General features: G+C 41.0%; 1 protein-coding gene across 4 annotated transcripts in view; it reads left to right on the top strand.

Annotated features, from left to right (window-relative positions):
* Positions 1 to 22,847, top strand: part of LOC133613310 (cohesin subunit SA-2) — a 70,512-nt gene that overhangs the window by 42,052 nt on the left and 5,613 nt on the right. For all 4 annotated transcript variants that reach the window (XM_061970752.1, XM_061970751.1, XM_061970753.1 and 1 more), the window contains 7 exons: positions 2,615 to 2,707; positions 2,770 to 2,944; positions 16,990 to 17,117; positions 20,879 to 20,980; positions 21,045 to 21,202; positions 21,273 to 21,401; positions 21,468 to 21,643. In XM_061970752.1, the coding sequence (XP_061826736.1) occupies positions 2,615 to 2,707; positions 2,770 to 2,944; positions 16,990 to 17,117; positions 20,879 to 20,980; positions 21,045 to 21,202; positions 21,273 to 21,401; positions 21,468 to 21,643 (961 nt within the window). The remainder of the gene's footprint in view (positions 1 to 2,614; positions 2,708 to 2,769; positions 2,945 to 16,989; positions 17,118 to 20,878; positions 20,981 to 21,044; positions 21,203 to 21,272; positions 21,402 to 21,467; positions 21,644 to 22,847) is intronic.

The following is a 22,847-nucleotide window of genomic DNA, read 5'->3' on the forward strand; positions in this document are numbered from 1 at the left end:
AATTTTGTCAAGAGAAGTGGTCAAAAATTCAACCAGAAGCTTGTGGATGGCTACCAAAAGTGCCTTATTGCAGTGAAACTTGCCAAGGGACATGTAAGCAAATATTAACATTGCTGTATGTATACTTTTGACACAGCACATTTGCTCACATTTTCAGTAGACCCATAATAAATTCATAAAAGAAGCAAACTTCATGAATGTTTTTTGTGACCAACAAGTATGTGCTCCAATCACTCTATCACAAAAAAATAAGAGCTGTAGAAATTATTGGAAACTCAAGACAGCCATGACATGATGTTCTTTAAAAGTATATGTAAACTTTTGACCACGACTGTATATAATGACCATAGTAATAAAATAAAAAATATTTGTTGTATCAATTATGTATATATAAAAACAAATAATGAATTGTAGAAATTGTAATAATTTCATATTGACCGTAGTAATAAATATTTAATAATAATACTTATATTAATAAATATAATTATGTAAATAAATCTAATTTAATATTTTAATATTAGTATTAAAATATTTTAATAATAATGTAAATAAATCAAATGTTATATTTTAATACCACGGTCATGGAGCTGGAATAGGCCCCAGTCCCCCCACGACCCAGAGAGGGACAATCGGTAGGAAAAGGATGGATGGGTATGATGGTCAATATAATAGATTAAATGTTATTGTAATATTTAGATTGATTAATTCATAAAATAACTAAAATTAGTCTGACTTGAAATCCTTTTAAAAATATTAAATATAAAAAACATTATAATGAATAATTTGCATGGTTTTAAATGTGATTGTTATGGAAAATAATCATACTATTGAGCTACAAGGCTATAATAATTGAGTAAGGTTCATGTATTTTATGAGTAATTTTGTGTTTAAAAACGAATTATTTAAATCAAAAATTTTTTTTTACAGATAATAAAAACAAAAACAATTGGTAATAAATGAATATAAAGGATTTACCAAGTAATCAGCTCAAAGCCTGCCCGTTGGAGTTCAACCCAGTGGACGAGAGGGTAGCTTCCCTCCGCCTTCGGGTGGGGGCACTGGGGACTGTTGTTTGTGCTTATGCACCAAACAGTAGTTCAGAGTACCCACCCTTTTTGGATACACTCGAGAGAGTACTGGAAAGTGCTCCCCCGGGTGATTCCCTTGTCCTACTGGGGGACTTCAGCGCTCATGTTTGCAACGACAGTGAAACCTGGAGGGGCGTAATTGGGAAGAATGGTCGCCCAGATCTGAACCCGAGTGGTGTTTTTTTATTGGACTTTTGTGCTCGTCACAGATTGTCCATAACAAACACCATGTTCAAACATAAGGGTGTCCATATGTGCACTTGGCACCAGGACACCCAAGGCCGCAGTTACATGATCGACTTTGTAGTTGTGTCATCGGATTTGCGGCCTCGTGTTTTGAACACTCGGGTGAAAAGAGGGGCGGAACTTTCTACCGATCACCACCTGGTGGTGAGTCGGTCTGCTGGGAACGTCTAACAGTCTCCTGTCAGAATTTCAATTCCCACCTCCGGAAGAACTTTGAACATGTCACGAGGGAGGTGTCTGGACATTGAGTCCGAGTGGACCATGTTCCGCACCTCTATTGTCGAGGCGGCTGATTGGAGCTGTGGCCGCAAGGTAGTTGGTGCCTGTCGTGGCGGTAATCCTAGAACCCGATGGTAGACACCGGCGGTGAGGGATGCTGTCAACCTGAAGAAAGAGTCCTATCGGGTTCTTTTGGCTCATAGGACTCCGGAGGCAGCGGCCGGGTACCGACAGGCCAAGCGGTGTGCGGCTTCAGTGGTCGCGGAGGCAAAAACTGGGACATGGGAGGAGTTCAGGGAAGCCATGGAAAACGACTTCCGGACGGCTTCGAAGTGATTCTGGACCACCATCCGCCGCCTCGCGAAGGGGAAGCAGTGCACTGTCAACACCGTGTATGGTGAGGATGGTGTTCTGCTGACCTCGACTGCAAATGTTGTGGATCGGTGGAGGGAATACTTTGAAGACCTCCTCAATCCCACCAACACGTCTTCCTATGAGCAAGGATGCCACCCGAACGCCTCCCTTGGGAGGTGTTTAGGGATCGTCCGACCGGTAGGAGGCCACGGGGAAGACCCAGGACACGTTGGGAAGACTATGTCTCCCGGCTGGCCAGGGAACGCCTCGGGATCCCCCGGGAAGAGCTGGACGAAGTGGCTTAAGTAGGGAAGTCTGGGCTTCCCTACTTAAATTGCTGCCCCAGCTACCTGACCTCGGATAAGCGGAAAAAGATGGATGGATGGATTTTCCAAGTATTGAAATAGCAAATTATTTAACATTCTCCTGTACAGGTATATTAAATATCCATACAAGGATTCAGGGAACTTTATTGTCATACCATAACAAATTTAGTAATGCAAAAAGTATAAATATGATTAAATCCTGTGCCTCTCTTTGAATTTTTTGAAAATATAAGATTCCCTAATCACGGTAGATCTTCATACCATTTCATTTCAATTTTTTTAAATTATAATCATGCTGTGCTTAAAAACAAATCGCCGCTCTTAATGAATTAAATGAAGTAGACTTTCTGAAATTTGTAAACGTTGTATTGTGTATTTTAGGACAAAGCTGTGACTCAGAGAGTCCAGTTGCGCGTCGTCAGCGAGACAAGTCATCGTTGTCTCTCCCACTCAGACCACAGCGTGAGGCAGCAGGTCAGACAGGAAGTACAACTTTCCTCTTATTCTGAAAATCTAAAGACATTTGTTCCTCTTAGGCCTTCCTGGGCGTCTGCGACATCCTGACCGCTCACTCGTACCAGCACCACGTGTGGGATCCCACCTCCTGGGGCCCTCTGCCTTACACGCCCACCCCCAAGCTGCAGGTGGCGCTGTTGAGCTTTGTGCGCAAGAACGTCTTTGTGGGGAGAGACTCTGACGAGGAGAGCAAAGGTGACAATAGTTCATACTTGCCAACCTTGAGACCTCCGATTTCGGGAGGTGGGGGCGTGGTCGGGGGTGGGGCGGGGCGTGGTTGGGGGCGTGGTTAAGAGGGGAGGAGTATATTGACAGCTAGAATTCACCAAGTCAAGTATTTCATATATATACATATATATATATATATATATATATATATATATATATATATCCTGAAAATATGCAAACAAAACTGTGTTTAGATAATTGATACTTCAAACTTGCATAAATAAATATTAAGGAATATAACATAACTTGGCTTCTGAGAGCTTCAAAATGTAGTGAATAAAATGCTGAAGTTGTTGATAAACAAGCAATTATTTTAATAATTAAATATGGTCATTTTAAATGAATTATTATGATAATTTAAAATTAATTATTTCAAATATGTTTATTTTAATGCAAAATTCTATGGCTGGATGTAATAAGAAGTCAGAAAAAATAAAAATAAAAATACAATTAATTTTGATGTTTTTAGCAAAATATAGTAAAAATGTATTTAGTTTTTTTGTTTTTTTAAATTAATAAATATCTATTTATTTTTAGGTAAGATAAACATAATAATACAATGTATCTCTAGTCTGGATGATTTAGTTCTTGTCACCCTGTTGTCCTCCCGTAGTGAAAAAAAGGCTGTCCTCACTCAGGTCCGCATGGAGCTGGAGGGGGCGTGGCCTCCAGCTCCGGCTGAAAATCGGTGGATTTTCGGGAGAATATTTGTCCCGGGAGGTTTTCGGGAGAGGCGCGGAATTTCGGGAGTCTCCCGGAAAATTCGGGAGGGTTGGCAAGTGTGCAGTAGTTCTTAGACATGAACAGTACTTTTCTATCTATTGTTGAAATTTTTTTATTTGATCAATTATACCGTCTCTCAAAATCATAATATGAACATGGTTCGTATTAAAATGTTGCCGCTTAAATAAAAAAACATTATAAAACAGGATGAAAAACAGATTCAGGGGCATAATTACAAACACTTTATTATGTCTTAATAATAAAAGTAACTAGAATATGCAATTTTTTGAGAAATTACATGTGAATGCTGTATGTGCGCAGGCTGTGGAAACGCGGAAGCTGCCAATACGCGCAAATCAAACTGAAATGTTAATGTTAGCATGACAACAGTTAGAATGCGACATGCACCAAGTTATATGACTCTTAAGCAGAGGTGGGTAGAGTAGCCAGAAATTGTACTCAAGTAAGAGTACTGTTACTTTAGAGATTTATTACTCAAGTAAAAGTAAGGAGTAGTCACCCAAATATTTACTTGAGTAAAAGTAAAAAGTATGTTGTGAAAAAACTACTCAAGTACTGAGTAACTGATGAGTAACATACACACACACATATATATATATATATATATATATATATATATATATATATATATATATATATATATATATATATATACACATACACATACACATACATTGATATATACAGTATATAATTTATATGTATTTATTTTGCTGTTTTTGTTTACATGTTAAAGATATACATGCATGTTTAACATATAGATTCCTTTCTTTCATGAAGACAAGAATATAAGTTGGTGTATTACCTGATTCTGATGACTTGCGTTGATTGTAATCAGACAGTAGTGATGATAACGTCCACGTTTTCAAATGGAGGAGAAGAAAAGTTCCTCCTTTCTGTCTAATACCACATGGAAGTGGTTGGTTTTTGGCATCTTATTTGTACAGCTTCCATATTCGTTTTTATACACTTTACAAGAAATATATTGGCGTCAAACTCCTTAGCTTGCTAGCTTGTTTGCGCTGGCTTTCGGAGACTCTTGTTTTGAAAGCGCAGGCGCGATGGAGCGGCACTTTTATTGTGAAGACAGGAACTGTGCAGTCAGTCTTTAGGCTTTTGACGGGATGTACGGTTGAAATAAAACGGTATCTTTTTTCCTTCACACTTTTGATTGATTGATTGGAACTTTTATTAGTAGATTGCACAGTACAGTACATATTCCGTACAATTGACCACTAAATGGTAACACCCCAATAAGTTTTTACACTTGTTTAAGTCAGGTCATGTGATCACCTGGCTCTGTTTGATTGGTCCAACGTCACCAGTGACTACATCTGATTGGTGGAACGAAGTGATACGTCACCAGTAAGGCAGGCACTTTGAAGGTCTGTCTGACAGACCAAAACAAACAAAGCGTGCATTAACAGATCGATAAAAATTAGTAGCGAGTAGCGAGCTGAATGTAGATAAAAGTAGCGGAGTAAAAGTAGCGGAGTAAAAGTAGCGTTCCTTCTCTATAAATATACTTAAGTAAAAGTAAAAGTATGTTGCATTAAAACTACTCTTAGAAGTACAATTTATCCCAAAAGTTACTCAAGTAGATGTAACGGAGTAAATGTAGCGCGTTACTACCCACCTCTGCTCTTAAGGCGTACAGCTGCAAAATAAGGTAAAGTTTTAACACGCTAAAAGTAAGCATGTCTCAAGTACCAATTGGCATATGTCAAGAACCGTATTTTTCGGACTATAAGTTGCAGTTTTTTTCATAGTTTGGCCGGGGGTGCGACTTATACTCAGTAGCAATGTTCCCTCTAATTGTTCATGTGTGTGAGCAAACACAAAAACTCCCTGAGCATTCAGTGGAGCACATGTGAGCAACATCACACGTGGCAATACCAGCAGCACACCTGTCTCAAACCAATCTTTTATAATAACACTCAAATGAGAGGAGTCATTTTCATGAGATTATTTTGTAATATTAGTGATTTGGCCCACTTGTAATGAAAATAAAAGAAATCTTGTTTTTCATATGCTATGGATTAGTATTGTACAATATGTCTGGGTGGGGGTCCTGCTTTGGAAATCATTTGTACCCCTTTCAGAGATCACATTTAGTTCCCCTTAAACATCCTCATGTTGCACAATGAAATGTAAGCATAGGATGAAGTGTGCATTCCTGTAACTTTCTCTAGTAACAGCATTCCATGATTAATATCAATAAATTAACATTAATAATAGATGACAGTAGAACAAGCACACGTATGACTGAGGAGTCATAGTGTAACTTTGTGTGGTGTTTGAGTTGTCCGACTTTTTGTGTGGCCATAAACGCACCAGTGGCTTAGTAGTATGCGTGTTGGTGCCAATCCAATCCAATCCACTTTATTTATATAGCACATTTAAACAACAAAATGTTTCCAAAGTGCTGCACAACAATATTAAACACAATTAAAAACAATATAAAATAAATATGACTAAAAACGATTTTAAAGGGTAAACCCAATTAAAACAGTAAATAGAAATCAAAATTTTAAAAACACAGAGGACAACAGAGGACCACACAACTCACGTAGTGTTAAAAGCCAGAGAATAAAAGTGGGTCTCAAGACGAGACTTAAAACACTCCACTGTGGGATCAGTTCGAACATGGAGGGGCAGAGTGTTCCAGAGCTTAGGGCCGACCACAGAGAAAGCCCTGTCTCCCCTGGTTTTAAGTCTCGTCTTGGGCACCACGAGCTGGAACTGGCTCTCGGACCTCAGAGCGCGCGCAGGATTGTAAGTTTGGATGAGATCCGAGATATACTGAGGTGCCAGTCCATGTAAAGCTTTAAAAACAAACAGCAAGGTTTTAAAATCAATTCTAAAATGAACAGGGAGCCAGTGCAAAGTCTCAAGAATTGGGGTTATATGCTCGCGTCTCCTGGCCCCTGTTAAAAGTCGTGCTGCCGCATTCTGGACTAACTGCAACCGGGAGAGAGCTTTTTGGCTAATGCCAGCATAAAGTGCATTGCAGTAGTCCAGGCCACTTGAAATAAAAGCATGCACGACTTGTTCAAAAAGGTTAAAAGATAAAAACGGTTTTACCTTTGCTAAAAGACGAAGATGATTAAAACACGATTTTAAAACGCCATTGACTTGTTCGTCAAGTTTAAAATCGCTGTCTATAGTGACGCCAAGGCTGCTGACTTTCGGACGCACATAATTTTGCAATGGTCCTAAGTCAGTGAGGGCCGGACCAAAAACTAAAATTTCCATTTTTCCCTCATTCATTATTAAAAAATTCTGGGCTAACCAAGCCTTGACGTCACATAGACAGTTGAGAAGGTGACAGATGACAAGTTGGTTTTGGCCTGGTTTGTACGGCAGAAAATGACAAGTTTTTCCAGATAGAAGTTTTTTACTCATGTTTTTGGTGTGGTTATGGCCGAATATAAACAGTTTTGCTCAATAGTGAAGTGAAGTGACTTATATTTATATAGCTTTACATAAAGTGATCGATATAATTCCTGTCATCGAAGCATCTCAATAGACGTTACAATAATTGAACGGTGTTCAATTGAACAGTGTTGACTAACACCGTTAGGGCCGCTTGTTGTCACTGTCACTCAGAGTTGCATTGCAAAATTGCACAGAATAAATTATGTGTTTATTTTGTTTACAATTCAGATGGGATTTGATTTGGTGCGCGGCATATATTTGCTGTGCGCAGAGGACGCTTGAGCAGTGCGCAATTGCGCAGGCGCGCACCTTAGAGGGAACGTTGCTCAGTAGCGACTTATGTGTGAAATGATTAACACATTATAATATTATTGATCTCATTCACGTAAGAGACTAGACGTATAAGATTTCATGGGATTTAGCGATTAGGAGTGACAGATTGTTTGGTAAACGTATAGCATGTTCTGTATGTTATAGTTATTTGAATGACTCTTACCATAATATGTTACGTTAACATACCAGTTGGTTATTTATGCCTCATATAACGTACACTTATTCAGCCTGTTGTTCACTATTCTTTATTTATTTTAAATTGCCTTTCAAATGTCTATTCTTGCTGTTTGCTTTTAGCAAATACATTTCCCCAAAAAATGCGACTTATACTCCAGTGCGACTTATATATGTTTTTTTACCTTCTTTATTATGCATTTTTGGCCGGTGAGACTTATACTCTGGAGCGACTTATACCCCGAAAAATACGGTACTCTGACGTGTATGGCGGCACATCCATCCATCCATCCATTTTCTACCGCTTGTCCCTTTTGGGGTCGTGGGGGGTGCTGGAGCGTATCTCAGCTGAATTCGGGCGGTAGACGGGGTACACCCTGGACAAGTCGCCACCTCATCGCAGGGCCAACACAGATAGATAGACAACATTCACACACTAGGGCCAATTTAGTGTTGCCAATCAACCTATCCCCAGGTGCATGTCTTTGGAGGTGGGAGGGAAGCCGGAGTACCCGGAGGGAACCCACGCAGTCACGGGGAGAACATGCAGACTCCACACAGAAAGATCCCGAGTCCGGGGATCGAACCCAGGACCTTCGTATTGTGAGGCATATGCTGTGCCACCGTGCTGGTATGGCGGCACAATTGGCCAAAAAAGTTAGGCGCGCTAATGTTAGCATATTAGGATGTTAACGTCGGCATGCCAACATTAGTATGTTAGCACTTGGCATATGTCAAGTACTTGGTTATATGACTAGTGTAAACGGTTGAAAAATTAGTTTAAAAAAAAGTTTGCATACTATTGTTAACATGCCAAGTTATATGACAAAGGTGTACGCAAAACTAGCAAAAAAAAAAGTTGGCATGCCAGTTTTAGTTTCAAGTTAGTTTCAAGTTTATTCACAATACCATATAACAATTACAATAGTACTGAATATCATCATTTAAAGATGTTGGTACGTGAAAGGGTCCCCCAAATAAGCTAGAAGAAGCTTTTGACAGGGGGTCCAGAGGACAGTATATACATGGAATGATGAAACATGGTAGCAAGCACAACAACAAAAAACAAAAAAAAACAACGCTATATGATTAACACAAGATAATAGTACTAAAGCAAGCATACACATACATACATACATTCATTCAACCATGCAAAACCCAACAGTAGTCTACCCCACATGAGGCATTTAAGATAGGTGGTTAATAGGTACGTTTTCAGTTTCTCTTTGAAGTTGGAGAATGGAAACAGCTTGAGGCTCTCATTAAGCCGGTTCCAAATCTTTGGTCCCCTGCATACAACACTTCGAGCGGTACAAGCCAGTAGACGATGTTTACCTGATATCAGATCTAAGTTACGAGTGTTGTGGGCATGCTGGGGATGGTAGATAGGAACCAAGCTACAGAGCCTTAAATTCAGCCTGTGAATGACTTGATAGGTTAGACAAGCATTTTGATAAATATTGAACTCTGTCAGTCTTAAGAGATGATAATTATGGAATAGATGTGGAGTGGGGGCATTAAACTTGGACCATGACAGGGCCCGTATGATTTTCTTTTGCATGGATTTAATTTGTGAAGGCAGGTAGGGAAGGTGTTACACCAGATGACATTACAGTAGTTTAGATGTGGTTCAAAGAGACTTTTATAAGTAGAGCATAAAGAGGAAGATAATGACGAAGGTGAAAGAACAGGCCAACATATTTGGATAATTTGTTTAACAGATGGCTAATGTGACATTTGAAATTGAGGTATTCGTCAATGATGACACCCAGGAATTTTGTGGAGTACACTCTCTGTATTTCCTGCCCATTGATGTTGATAAGGCAGTGCTCAGTATTTGTCCGGTTTTTATTAGAACGAAATAGAATACAATTTGTTTTATTTACATTAAGTGAGACCTTATTGCATTTGAACCAGGAATCCACTTTCACAAGCTCTGAATTGACAGTTACTTGTAGATGGTGTAGGCTCCTGTGTGAGGTAAACAAATTTGTATCGTCAGCAAAAATTATTTTATGAAAAGTTTCGGAGGAGTTTACGAAATCATTTATGTATAGGATAAAAAGGAGCGGCCCCAAGATGGATCCCTGGGGAACCCCATAATTTATGGTCATACAGGGTGAATCGTGATCATTGACGCATACACATTGTTGCCTTCCGTGTAGGTAAGAGCGGAACCAATCGAGAGGTACCCCTCTGACACCATAGTGATATAACTTATACAATAAGATCTCAAAGTCTATTGTGTCAAAGGCCTTGGACAGATCCAAAAAAATGCCAATACCGCATTTTCCTTCTTCAATACAGTCATTGACCTTTTCCAAGAGGTCGAGTATAGCCGTACAGGTGGTGCTTTTTTTTACGAAAACCATATTGGGAGGGGACAAGGATATTTAGTTTTTCCAGAAAGCCATTCAGTCGGTTATAGACCACTTTCTCAAATATTTTTGAAAATGTTGGTAAAATTGAAATTGGCCTATAATTGTTCATATTATTTTTAACCCCACCAGTTTCATATGCGCATTCACCGAACCCAAACCGTAATCCTAAAATGATGTTGTTATATTAAAGATATACTAATAAAGATATATTTTATAAACGGAAAGTTACAGGAATGTACACATAATCCCATGTTTACATCTCATTGTGCAACATGTGAATGTTTAAGTGGGAACTAAATGCGATATCTGAAAGGGGTACACATTATTTCCAAAGTAGGACCCCCACCCAGACATATAATACTAGTACACATCTCATGAAAAACAGTATGTTATAGTCATTGTAAGTGGGCCAAAATGACTGCTGTCATTTGATTATAATGATAAAACATTGAACTTGTTATTTAGTCAGGTTTGGGACAGGTGTGCTGCAGGTGTGACCACAGTGTATGCGCACGTCTGACGTCGCTCACATGCTCTCCAGGAGTTTTTGCGTTTGCTCACACACATGGAAAATTAGAGGGAACATTGTTTGGGGGTAATAAAAACAAAAACAATTGGTAATAAATTAATATAAAGGATTTACCGAGTAATCAGCTCAAAGCCTGCACGTTGGAGTTCAACCCAGTGGACGAGAGGGTAGCTTCCCTCCGCCTTCGGGTGGGGGCACTGGGGACTGTTGTTTGTGCTTATGCACCAAACAGCAGTTCAGAGTACCATTCCATTCAGGATTGTCCATGATGGCCAGCTACAAATGTAGCTTACCAACACCAGATGTGAATGAATTATGGGGTCCCACTTCTCTATGAGCGCTTTGAGTATCTAATAATAGAAAATCACGATTTAAAATCTAATCTATTATTATTATTATTTACATGATGAGTAGGGTGTGTCTTGATCCCCGTGGCAGAGGCTCTGTCGAATACCTCAGGCCAACTCACCAAACCCCTAGGGTTCGATCGAACCCAGGTTAAGAACCACTGATTTAACGTGTCAAGTACCAAGCTGTATGACTCTGTGCACGACGGCAAAATTGGCAAAAAAAAAGTTAGCACGCTAATCTTAGCATATGTCACTTACCAAGTAACTTGACTCTAAGGTGTACAGTTGCGAAATTAGCTAAAAAAGTGTAACATTAGCCAAAAAAGTTAGCATGTGCCAAGTATCAGGTTATATGACTGAGGCATACAGCTGCAAAATTAGCACCAAAAGTTACATCAGTTAACATGTGTCATGTACTGAGTTATTTGACTAAGGTTTATGGCTGCGAAATTAATAAAAAAAGTGTAAAATTAAATTATAGTTGGCATGTGTCATGTAACAAGTTATATGACTTGTGCGTACGTGCAAGTGTAAAATTTGTTTAAAAGCATGCTAACGTTAGTATGCTAGCAGTTGACTAGTAGGATCAAGGAGAATTTTGACTTTTGAACCGTTCAATTGTGTTGGGAAATGTGGGAAATGTAGACGTTTGTATGCTGCTTTTCAGCATTCACATAAAGTAGGAAGAAAAGTAGTGAAACTCGCCTCAATTTTACTGGTGTGTACTCTGCCTGAACAGCAGAGGGCGACATTAGACTTAGACTTAGACAAACTTTAATGATCCACAGGGGAAATTGTTCCACACAGTAGCTCAGTTACAAAAGATGGAAAGGACAATGCAGGTATAAAATAGACTAAAAGCAATATAAAATATTACATATATACGTAATATTTACATAATATATGTACAGTATAGGATCCATCCATCCATTTTCTACCGCTTATTCCCTTCGGGGTCGCGGGGGGCGCTGGAGCCTATCTCAGCTACAATCGGGCGGAAGGCGGGGTACACCCTGGACAAGTCGCCACCACATCGCAGGGCCAACACAGATAGACAGACAACATTCACACTCACATTCACACACTAGGGCCAATTTAGTGTTGCCAATCAACTTATCCCCAGGTGCATGTCTTTGGAGGTGGGAGGAAGCCGGAGTACCCGGAGGGAACCCACGCAGTCACGGGGAGAACATGTAAACTCCACACAGAAAGATCCCGAGCCTGGGATTGAACCCCAGACTACTCAGCACCTTCGTATTGTGAGGCAGACGCACTAACCCCTCTGCCACATATGGGGGGGGGTTGTATATTGTAGCCCGGAAGAGCAAGGGATTCTGGGTATTTGTTCTGTTGTGTTTATGTTGTGTTACGGTGCGGATGTTCTCCCGAAATGTGTTTGTCATTCTTGTTTGGTGTGGGTTCACAATGTGGCGCATATTTGTAACAGTGTTACAGTATAGGATATATACTGATATATTATGTTTATATCATATATACACTCATACTTGCCAACCTTGAGACCGCCGAATTCGGGAGATATGGGGTGGGGGGGGGTTGTATATTGTAGCCCGGAAGAGCAAGGGATTCTGGGTATTTGTTCTGTTGTGTTTATGTTGTGTTACGGTGCAGATGTTCTCCCGAAATGTGTTTGTCATTCTTGTTTGGTGTGGGTTCACAATGTGGCGCATATTTGTAACAGTGTTAAAGTTGTTTATTCGGCCACCCTCAGTGTGACCTGTATGGCTGTTGATCAAGTATGCTTGCATTCGCTAGTGCGTGTGTCAAGCCGTAGATAGTATGTGATTGGGCCAGTATGCAAAGGCAGCGCCTTCAAGGAATAATTGGCGCTCTGTACATCTTCCTGCGTCTGTGTGCACAGCGGCCTTTTAGAAAGTCACAAATTTTACTTTTGGAAACCGATACCGATAATCGTGAAACCGATACCGATAATTTCCGATATTACTTTTTAAAGCATTTATCGGCCGATAACATCGGCGGTCCGATATTATCGGACATCCCTATCAAATACGGTACTGTAATACGTACAAGACTTGATTCAAGATTTAATTTAGGCCAAAAATAAGTAAATATTGCCGAAAAGATAAATAAATAAAACCGCTGTAGAGTGAAGCCAGAACATTTAAAGCACGATCAGTCTAGACTAGTAGAGAAAACAGCCATCCTTTAAAGTGCATGGGGAAAAAGGCACAAAACATAAATAAAACAGCTTCACTCAGTCCAGACTATTAGTCTATTTGTGCAACAGATGAAGCTCAAAGATTGGGCTAATTCTTTTTCTCCTTGTCATCACGTGTGAGAGGTAGATTTTTCCGAATGAAAACAAGCATCTGCAAGGGTTCTGGGTATTTGTTCTGTTGTGTTTATGTCATACTTGCCAATCTTGAGACCTCCGATTTCGGGAGGTGGGGGGTGGGGGCGTGGTCGGGGCTGGGGCGTGGTTAAGATATATATATATATATATATATATATATATATATAAGAAATACTTGACTTTCAGTGAATTATAGCTATATATATATATATATATATATATATATATATATATATATATATATATATATATATAAATAAATAAAAGAAATACTTGAATTTCAGTGTTCATGTATTTACACGTATACACACACATAACACTCATCTACTCATTGTTGAGTTAAGGGTTGAATTGTCCATCCTTGTTCTATTCTCTGTCACTATTTCAGAACACACACATTATACAAAATATACATTATAAAATCAATAAGAAAACGGGAGCTCTAATTTGGGAGTCTGAATTAGGATCAGAAGTTCCTATATAAACATTGCGTACTCACGTCGTCTTTTTGTATTGATTACTGCAGCTGTACACTGGATTCATTCACAAATACAAACTACAACTCACAAACACTTTAGAGTTAGGCTCCACCATCAGAATGTGTACTTAAACTTATAAAGATCACATGGATATTATTCAGTGAGTTGATTCACCAAAACTAACCTGTTATACAGGAGGAAAAAGCACACAGGACGTTTCAATTGTTTACAGACTGGTCGCGCTCATCAGAATGACAAGACACTTCCGGTCTGCAGGTGATAGCATTCAATTGGGAAGAAACTACTGACCAATGTGAATACTGATAAATGTGTAATGACAGCTCCAAAAACGAATTCAAACCACAAAATAAACTAAATAAATCAACACAAAAATGTGACACATTATGTGTGGGTGACATATGCATGTACAGTAGATGGCAGTATTGTCCTGTTTAAAAGTGTCACAACATTGCTGTTTACGGCAGACAAACTGCTTTACGGTAGACGAAAACTTGACTGCTGTTGTTGTGTGTTGTTACCGCGCTGGGAGGACGTTAATGAAACTGCCTAACAATAAACCCACTTAAGAAACCAAGAACTCGCCCTCGATCATTATTATATTGTGGGAAAGCGGACGTGTGAACAGACTTTCAACACGTCACTCAGGTCCGCATGGAGCTGTAGGGGGCGTGGCCTCCAGCTCCGCCTGAATTTCGGGAGATTTTTGGGAGAGAATTTGTCCCGGGAGGTTTTCGGGAGAGGCGCTGAATTTCGGGAGTCTCCCGGAAAATCCGTGAGGGTTGGCAAGTATGGTTTATGTTGTGTTACGGTGCGGATGTTCTCCCGAAATGTGTTTGTCATTCTTGTTTGGTGTGGGTTCACAGTGTGGCGCATATTTGTAACAGCGTTAAAGTTGTTTATACTGCCACCCTCAGTGTGACTTGTGTGGCTCTTGATCAAGTATGTCTTGCAGTCACTTACGTGTGTCTGTAGAAGCCGAATACAACATGTAAATGGGCCGACACGCTGTTTGTATGGTGAAAAAGCGGACGCGATGACAGGTTATAGAGGACACTAAAGGCAGTGCCATCACGGCACGCCCTTAATATTGTTGCCCGGGTAAAAATTGGGAGAATGGTTGCCCCGGGAGATTTCCGGGAGGGGCACTGAAATTCGGGAGTCTCCCGGAAAAATCGGGAGGGTATATACAATATATAGCAATGACCATGTACAATATTACAGTATATGTAACAGCTGCAGCATAAAATAGAGAGTAGATCCAGCAGAAAATAGAGATTATAAAAAAGAGAAGTAGCTAACATGTCAGGTGTCAGGTAATAGATATCATCTATTGCTGTATGGCGAGTGATTATACAGCTGGATGGAGTGCGGAATGAAGGAGTTCTTGAATGGAACACTGTGGGAAGGAAGCTGAAGGAGCCTGTTGCAGTATGAACTCCGCTGTCCCTCAATTGTCTGCTGGAGTGTGTGGGCAGGATTGTCCATGATGGCCAGCAGTTTGTCTAGCAGTGTCCTCCTGTCCCTCACTGACACAAACGCATACCTGCCAACTACTCCGGTTTTCCCGTAATTAGTACGGTTTTCATCAACCTATTCCGGGTTACGGTTGCAGTGATAAAAAAATACGGTTTTTCATTAATTAAAAAATTCCGAATGCCATGTGCGAGGCTATTTATAGCACCGCTGCCAAGCACGAGGCACCAGTTGCCATTGTTTCCAAACGAGCGAACGATCATGGAATCAGCCGGAGAAAAATCGCAAACGAGTCTTAAACCGAAAAGAAAACTGCAGTCATTCCGTGAAGAATATTCAAAAGGGAATAATTATCCGTTCCAAAAAGGGTGAAAACTACGCGAATTGCACCTTGTGTAGACAAGATTTTTCGATCGGACACGGAGGAATTAGCGATGTAAAAGACCACGTTGGGACAAAAAAACACAAGTCTAATGCCGTTGCTAGCGATACAAGTGGAAAACGTTTTTCGTCGCCCAAACAGATTCTTTGGATGTGATAAATGCCGAAGTTTTATTTACGGAGGCAATAATTGAGCATGGACTTCCAATCGCACTGGCTGATCACATGGGACAGTTCCATCCATCCATCTTCTTCCGCTTATCCGAGGTCGGGTCGCGGGGGCAGCAGCCTAAGCAGGGAAGCCCAGACTTCCCTCTCCCCAGCCACTTCGTCCAGCTCTTCCTGTGGAACCCCGAGGCGTTCCCAGGCCAGCCGGGAGACATAGTCTTCCCAACGTGTCCTGGGTCTTCCCCGCGGCCTCCTACCGGTCGGACGTGCCCTAAACACCTGCCTAGGGAGGCGTTCGGGTGGCATCCTGACCAGATGCCCGAACCACCTCATCTGGCTCCTCTCGATGTGGAGGAGCAGCGGCTTTACTTTGAGCTCCCCCCGGATTGCAGAGCTTCTCACCCTATCTCTAAGGGAGAGCCCCGCCACCCGGCGGAGGAAACTCATTTCGGCCGCTTGTACCCGTGATCTTGTCCTTTCGGTCATAACCCAAAGCTCATGACCATAGGTGAGGATGGGAACGTAGATCGACCGGTAAATTGAGAGCTTTGCCTTCCGGCTCAGCTCCTTCTTCACCACAACGGATCGATACAGCGTCCGCATTACTGAAGACGCCGCACCGATCCGCCTGTCGATCTCACGATCCACTCTTCCCTCACTCGTGAACAAGACTCCGAGGTACTTGAACTCCTCCACTTGGGGCAAGATCTCCTCCCCAACCCGGAGATGGTTTCCCGACTCGAAAATCGCCAAAAAATATCAAACCAATAGAAAAGTGATGGTTTTAGCAACATTTTAACCTGTCTGAATGCTAATAATCATTTTGCGTCGGGCCCCCTGAACCCCCCACCAGGACTTTGTCCTGGACCTACCGGGGCCTGCGGCTCAGTTTGTCAAAAGAATATAGCTCTGTCGCTGTTATTGAAGGCACACAACTAGTAGTAAAAGGATGTGTCACATCTTTTCATCCTACATTTGAAGACATGTCAAATATCTAAAAAGGTGAGATGTGGAGTTGGCTGAACTTCCAAATATGGTCATGAGAGCAGAAAAAGAGCTCAAGTGGAAACCAAAGAAAAGTTGAAATATTGGCTTTACACTTTTGTCTTTTATGGCCGCTTGTTCTTGGCCCAGAGATCACATCAAACCTGAACAACGTCTCTTTTGTTCACCTTCTATGGGCCGCTCACCTCTTTGTTCTTTTGTCAGTCTCTGAGGAGCTCAGGATGCAGGAGCTTCACGCCAGGAGAAGCACGCTGGCCGCCTACTGCAAGCTCATCATACGCGGCGTGCTGGAGATCAGCATGGCGGCAGACGTCTTTGCGCACTACGCCCAGGTAGCCAACTTGTCCTCGCTAACAAAGTCTTCATCCAAGACAGCAACATTTTCACACACTTTCTTCAGAACCCAGTTGATGACGATGAATATTATTCAACATAACGTCAGAAAAGCAAGCAAGAATTCTAGGGATTTTGTCAAATGAGAAAATGCAAGTATGGGCCGTGGATGGGCGGTATAGCTCGGTTGGTAGAGTGGCCGTGCCATCAACTTGAGGGTTGCAGGTTCGATCCCCGCTTCCGCCATCCTAGTCACTGCCGTTGTGTCCTTGGGCAAGACACTTTACCCACCTGCTCCCAGTGCCACCCACACTGGTTTAAATGTAACTTAGATATTGGGTTTTCACTATGTAAAGCTCTTTGAGTCACTAGAGAAAAGCGCTATATAAATATAATTCACTTCACTTCACTTCACATCACCACGCCTTCTTTCTCGCCTTTCTAACACCCTTATTGGTTTTGAGAAGCACACCGTAGCCAAGATGGCCGACAGTCCAAGAGAGGATTTACTTAATATCACATTCTTCCCATCATGCACCTTGAAATACAAGCAAGAATCATATTGATCTCTTCAAAAAGCAAACCCATTGTTTCAAGTAAGAAAGCTATTGATTTTATTTGTATGTAGACTAAGATGAGTTGTGAAGTAGGGCTGGGCGATACGGCCTTTTATTAAAATCTCAATATTTTTAGGCCATGTCACGATACACCATATATATGTGGATATGTTGCCTTAGCCTGGAATGAACACTTGTTGCATATAGTCACAGCAGTATGATGATTCTATGTGTCTACATTAAAACATTCTTCTTCATACTGCATTACACTAGAATGAGACAGTCAGAGATTACAAAAAGAAACATAGCCAGGACTTGTGATCTCGCTAGAAAGATGTCCAGGCATCGAGTAATTGTCTCTGGCCCCCTGCCTGCGAGAGGCAATGATGAGAGGTATAGCAGATTAGTCTCGCTTAACAAGTGGTTGGCTAGCTTCTGTAGACAACAGGGACTAACGTTTATTGATAATTGGCCCTCTTTCTGGGGCAAACCAGGCTTGCTGATGAGAGACGGCCTTCACCCTAACCAGGAAGGCGCCATCATCCTGTCTAAGAACATAGACTACTGTTTAAGTCACATTTGACTAACTACACTAGAGCAAGCCCGGTCACAGGCAATTACAGAGCCTGCTAGTCCGGGTGAGGAGTCAGTTAAGCTAGGCTGGATAATTACTGTACGCATAGCAATTTTCTTAGAATAATACACAACTCACATAATGTGTTTTCTGTTGTGAATGTTTTCAGAGGTAGATATGCATTCTACTGAGGTGGCAAATCATGATGCGTTCAGTCGATCGCAGCATCAAGCAAACAATCTGAAAATTCCCGTCGTATCAATTCCTAGATATGGTCGAAACTATTTAAAGTGCACTACGTATAATAAACGCAACATTATTAATATTGCTACTACGGATCATTTAAACAAAAACTCGTCAAAACAGCCCAATACTTATAATATGGGCTTTTTAAACATAAGATCATTGTCTCCCAAAACGTTATTAGTTAATGAGGTCATTAGAGACAACAATCTTAACGTCATTGGTCTTAGCGAAACCTGGCTCAAACCAGACGATTTTTTTGCTCTAAATGAGGCATCTCCTCCTAACTATACGAATGCGCATATTGCCCGTCCCCTCAAAAGGGGTGGGGGGGTCGCACTAATATACATCCATTGCATTCGATCTCCCCTAGAGGGGGGGGGGGGGGTTACCCACATATGCGGTCCTCTCCAAGGTTTCTCATAGTCATTCACATCGACGTCCCACTGGGGTGAGTTTTTCCTTGCCCTTATGTGGGCTTTGTACCGAGGATGTCGTTGTGGCTTGTGCAGCCCTTTGAGACACTTGTGATTTAGGGCTATATAAATAAACATTGATTGATTAATATATGCTACTTTTAAACTTTCATGCAGAGAGGGAAATCACAACTAAAAGTGTATTTATTAAGCAGTGGCACAAACATTCATGTCATTTCAAAACAGAAAGTGCAAAATTGTCAGAGACATTTTAAAACAAGCTATTAGTGCACTTTTGTGCATGATGTCACTAAGATGACATATCAAAACAACACTATATTAAAGTGCACACCTACATATCAGTTACTATGGTAATCTAATTAGTTTATATGGTCATCTAATTAGTTACTAGGGCTGTGTGTCCAACGATTCGATTCAATATCGATTCTTGGGGTCAGGATTCGATTCAAAATCTGTTTTTTTTTCGATTCAAAAAAATCGATTTTTAAAAAATGAGAATAGATTCTGAATCGCACCACGTGAGAATCGCGATTCGAATTCGAATTGTTTTTTTCCCACACCCCTATTAGTTACTATGGTAATCTACGTCACAGCAGCTCAGACGAGGCACCAAGCAGTGTGGGCGGGAAGCGTTTCCACAGACGCGGAAGGAGATTTTCACAACAAAGTTCTAAAGCTTAGTGATATATATCAGATTGTAGGTGGGTTTATTTTGTACCCTTAGCGTTCATATTTCACTCTTTGTTGCGTTTCACTTGATTGTAAAATATGTCGATTGAGAGGGGGTGTGACGTTCATATTTTGTCAATATTCAGTGTTTTATCCTTCATAGAAAAATGTACAATCTTTTAGTTTTTTAAGATAGTCTGTCATAACGTTTTTAGCATTCAATCAGACATTATTGTGAGGTTTTGTATTAGTGTCCCTAAATATCATACTTGCCAACCCTTCCGAATTTTCCGGGAGACTCCCGAAATTCAGCGCCTCACCCGAAAACCTCCCGGGACAAATATTCTCCCGAAAATCTCCCGATTTTCAGCCGGAGCTGGAGGCCACGCCCCCTCCAGCTCCATGCGGACCTGAGTGAGGACAGCCTTTTTTTCACTACAGGAGGACAGGGTGACAAGAACTAAATCATCCAGACTAGAGATAAATTGTATTATTATGTTTATCTTACCTAAAAATAAATATATTTATTAATTAAAAAAAAAAAAAAACTAAATACAATTTTACTATATTTTGCTAAAAACATCAAAATTAATTGTATTTTTATTTGTATTTTTTCTGACTCCTTATTACATCCAGCCATAGAATTATACCGGTACATTAAAATAAACATATTTGAAATAATTAATTTTAAATTATCATAATAATTCATTTAAAATGACCATATTTATTTATTAAAATAATTGCTTGTTTATCAACAACTTTAGCATTTTTATTCATTACATTTTGAAGCTCTCAGAAGCCAAGTTATGTTATATTCATGTTATATTTATGCAAGTTTAAAGTATCAATTATCTAAACACAGTTTTGTTTGCATATTTTCAGGATATATATATATATATATATATATATATATATATATATATATATATGTATGAAATACTTGACTTTGTGAATTCTAGCTGTCAATATACTCCTCCCCTCTTAACCACGCCCCCCCACCTCCCGAAATCGGAGGTCTCAAGGTTGGCAAGTATGCTAAATATAGATATACCGGCCCACAGACACATTATTTTCTCTAAATGTGGCCCCCCGAGTCAAAATAATTGCTCAGGCCTGGTCTAGTTAGTTACACAAGGTAAAAAAAACACACACTGACTTCCTGTTCAGTGTAAAGGAAGCTTAAAAATAAAAGCATGGCAGTATATAGTATTATATTACCTGGATTGTTTTTCTTTTTTTAGATGGTTTATTGTACTTGATGAGTATTGTGTTGTCTTCAGTACCACAATGAGTTTGGGGACATCATCAAGGAGACCATGTCCTCCAGCAGACAGATGGACAAGATCGAGAGCGCTCGTACTTTAGTGCTTTCTCTGCAGCAGGTAAACTTTCACACTTGACTTCCTGTCGACAACACACACCAATTGTTGTCTTCGTCCTCGCTAGCTGTTTGAGCGTCTCAAACGGGAGCAGGAGAGCGGCGGGACGCCTCGCCCTCATCAGAGAGTCCAGACCTTCAGTGGCATCAAGGAGCTAGCGAGACGCTTCGCCGTCAGCTTCAGTGACCTGGTTAAGTTCCGGGAGTGTGTCGTCCTCATCCACAGGTCCACCTGGTGTCCCCGTCTTCTTGTCTTCTGGGTCTCGGGGGACTGAAGCGTCCTCTACTTTGTGCAGGAGCGGCATCGAGTTCGTGTTCCAGGACTTTGTCCAGACCCCGGAAGGTTCCACACCAGCGCGCCTGTCCTACCTGAGCGTCCTGGCCGAGTTCTCCAGCAAGCTGCTGAAACCAGACAAGCGGACCTTGTGAGTACTGCAAGGCTACAAGGCGTGGACTGGACGTGAGTGAGACATGTTGACGTTTGTGTGCAGGCTGTCCTACTTGCACAAGCACACCTGCGAGCACCTGCTGGACCTCAGAGAAGATCGCTGGCAGCCGCTGCTCTTCTACCGGGCGTCCCTGTTGGCTGACGTGGAGGAGGCCGCTTCCCATGGGAGCTCGGACAGGAAGCAGACGGGACGCGCCGCCTCGTCCAAGAACAAACAAGGTACCACGCTCGCTCTCTAACACAACCATGTGCTCGCTCTCTAACACAACCATGTGCTCGCTGATTAAACCCTGTGTACACGATTGGATGGACACATGTTCACATTTCATGTGTATGTGAATGGACGTTTACCTTATGGACAGGACCAATTCAAAGTCTGGACACACATCCTCCTTCAGTAGTCGGACACATTGGCTCCAGATATTTAAATGCTACTCTTTATACATGAATGGACATTCATTTGTGTGTGTATGTACAGTAAATGGCCAGACATTCAAATGTGTGTATGTGTGTGACTAAACAGACATTCAAATGTGTGTATGCGTGTGACTAAACAGACATTTAAATGTGTGTATGTGTGTGACTAAACAGACATTTGTGTGTGTGTGTGTGTGAATGGATATACATTCATTCAAATGTGTGGGTGTGCGAATGGTATTCCTATGTGTGTATGCAAATGGACAGACATTCGTGTGTGTAAGTGTGTATGGGAATGGACAGAAATTCAAGTGTGTGCGTGTGTACTGTATGTGAATGGATGCACATTCATGTGGGTGTGTATGTGAATGGACATGCATTCAAGTTTGTGGGTGTGTATGTGGATGGACATACATTAATGTGGGTGTGTATGTGGATGGACATACATTAATGTGGGGGTGTATGTGAATGGACATGCATTCAAGTTTGTGGGTGTGTATGTGGATGTGTATGTGAATGGACATACATTCATGTGGGTGTGTATGTGACTGGACATACATTCAAGTTTGTGGGTGTGTATGTGGATGGACATACATTAATGTGGGTGTGTATGTGAATGGACATACATTCATGTGGGTGTGTATGTGAATGGACATACATTCAAGTTTGTGGGTGTGTATGTGGATGGACATACATCCATGTGGGTGTGTATGTGAATGGACACACATTCATGTGGGGGTGTATGTGAATGGACATACATTCAAGTTTGTGAGTGTGTATGTGGATGGACATACTTTAATGTGGGTGTGTATGTGGATGGACATATATTAATGTGGGTGTGTATGTGAATGGACATACATTCATGTGGGGGTGTATGTGGATAGACATACATTAATGTGGGTGTGTATGTGAATGGACATACATTCATGTGGGGGTGTATGTGGATGGACATACATTAATGTGGGTGTATATGTGGATGGACACACATTCATGTGGGGGTGTATGT

This window comes from Nerophis lumbriciformis, linkage group LG13 (assembly GCF_033978685.3).
Source record: "Nerophis lumbriciformis linkage group LG13, RoL_Nlum_v2.1, whole genome shotgun sequence".
Classification (NCBI taxonomy): Eukaryota; Metazoa; Chordata; class Actinopteri; order Syngnathiformes; family Syngnathidae; genus Nerophis; species Nerophis lumbriciformis.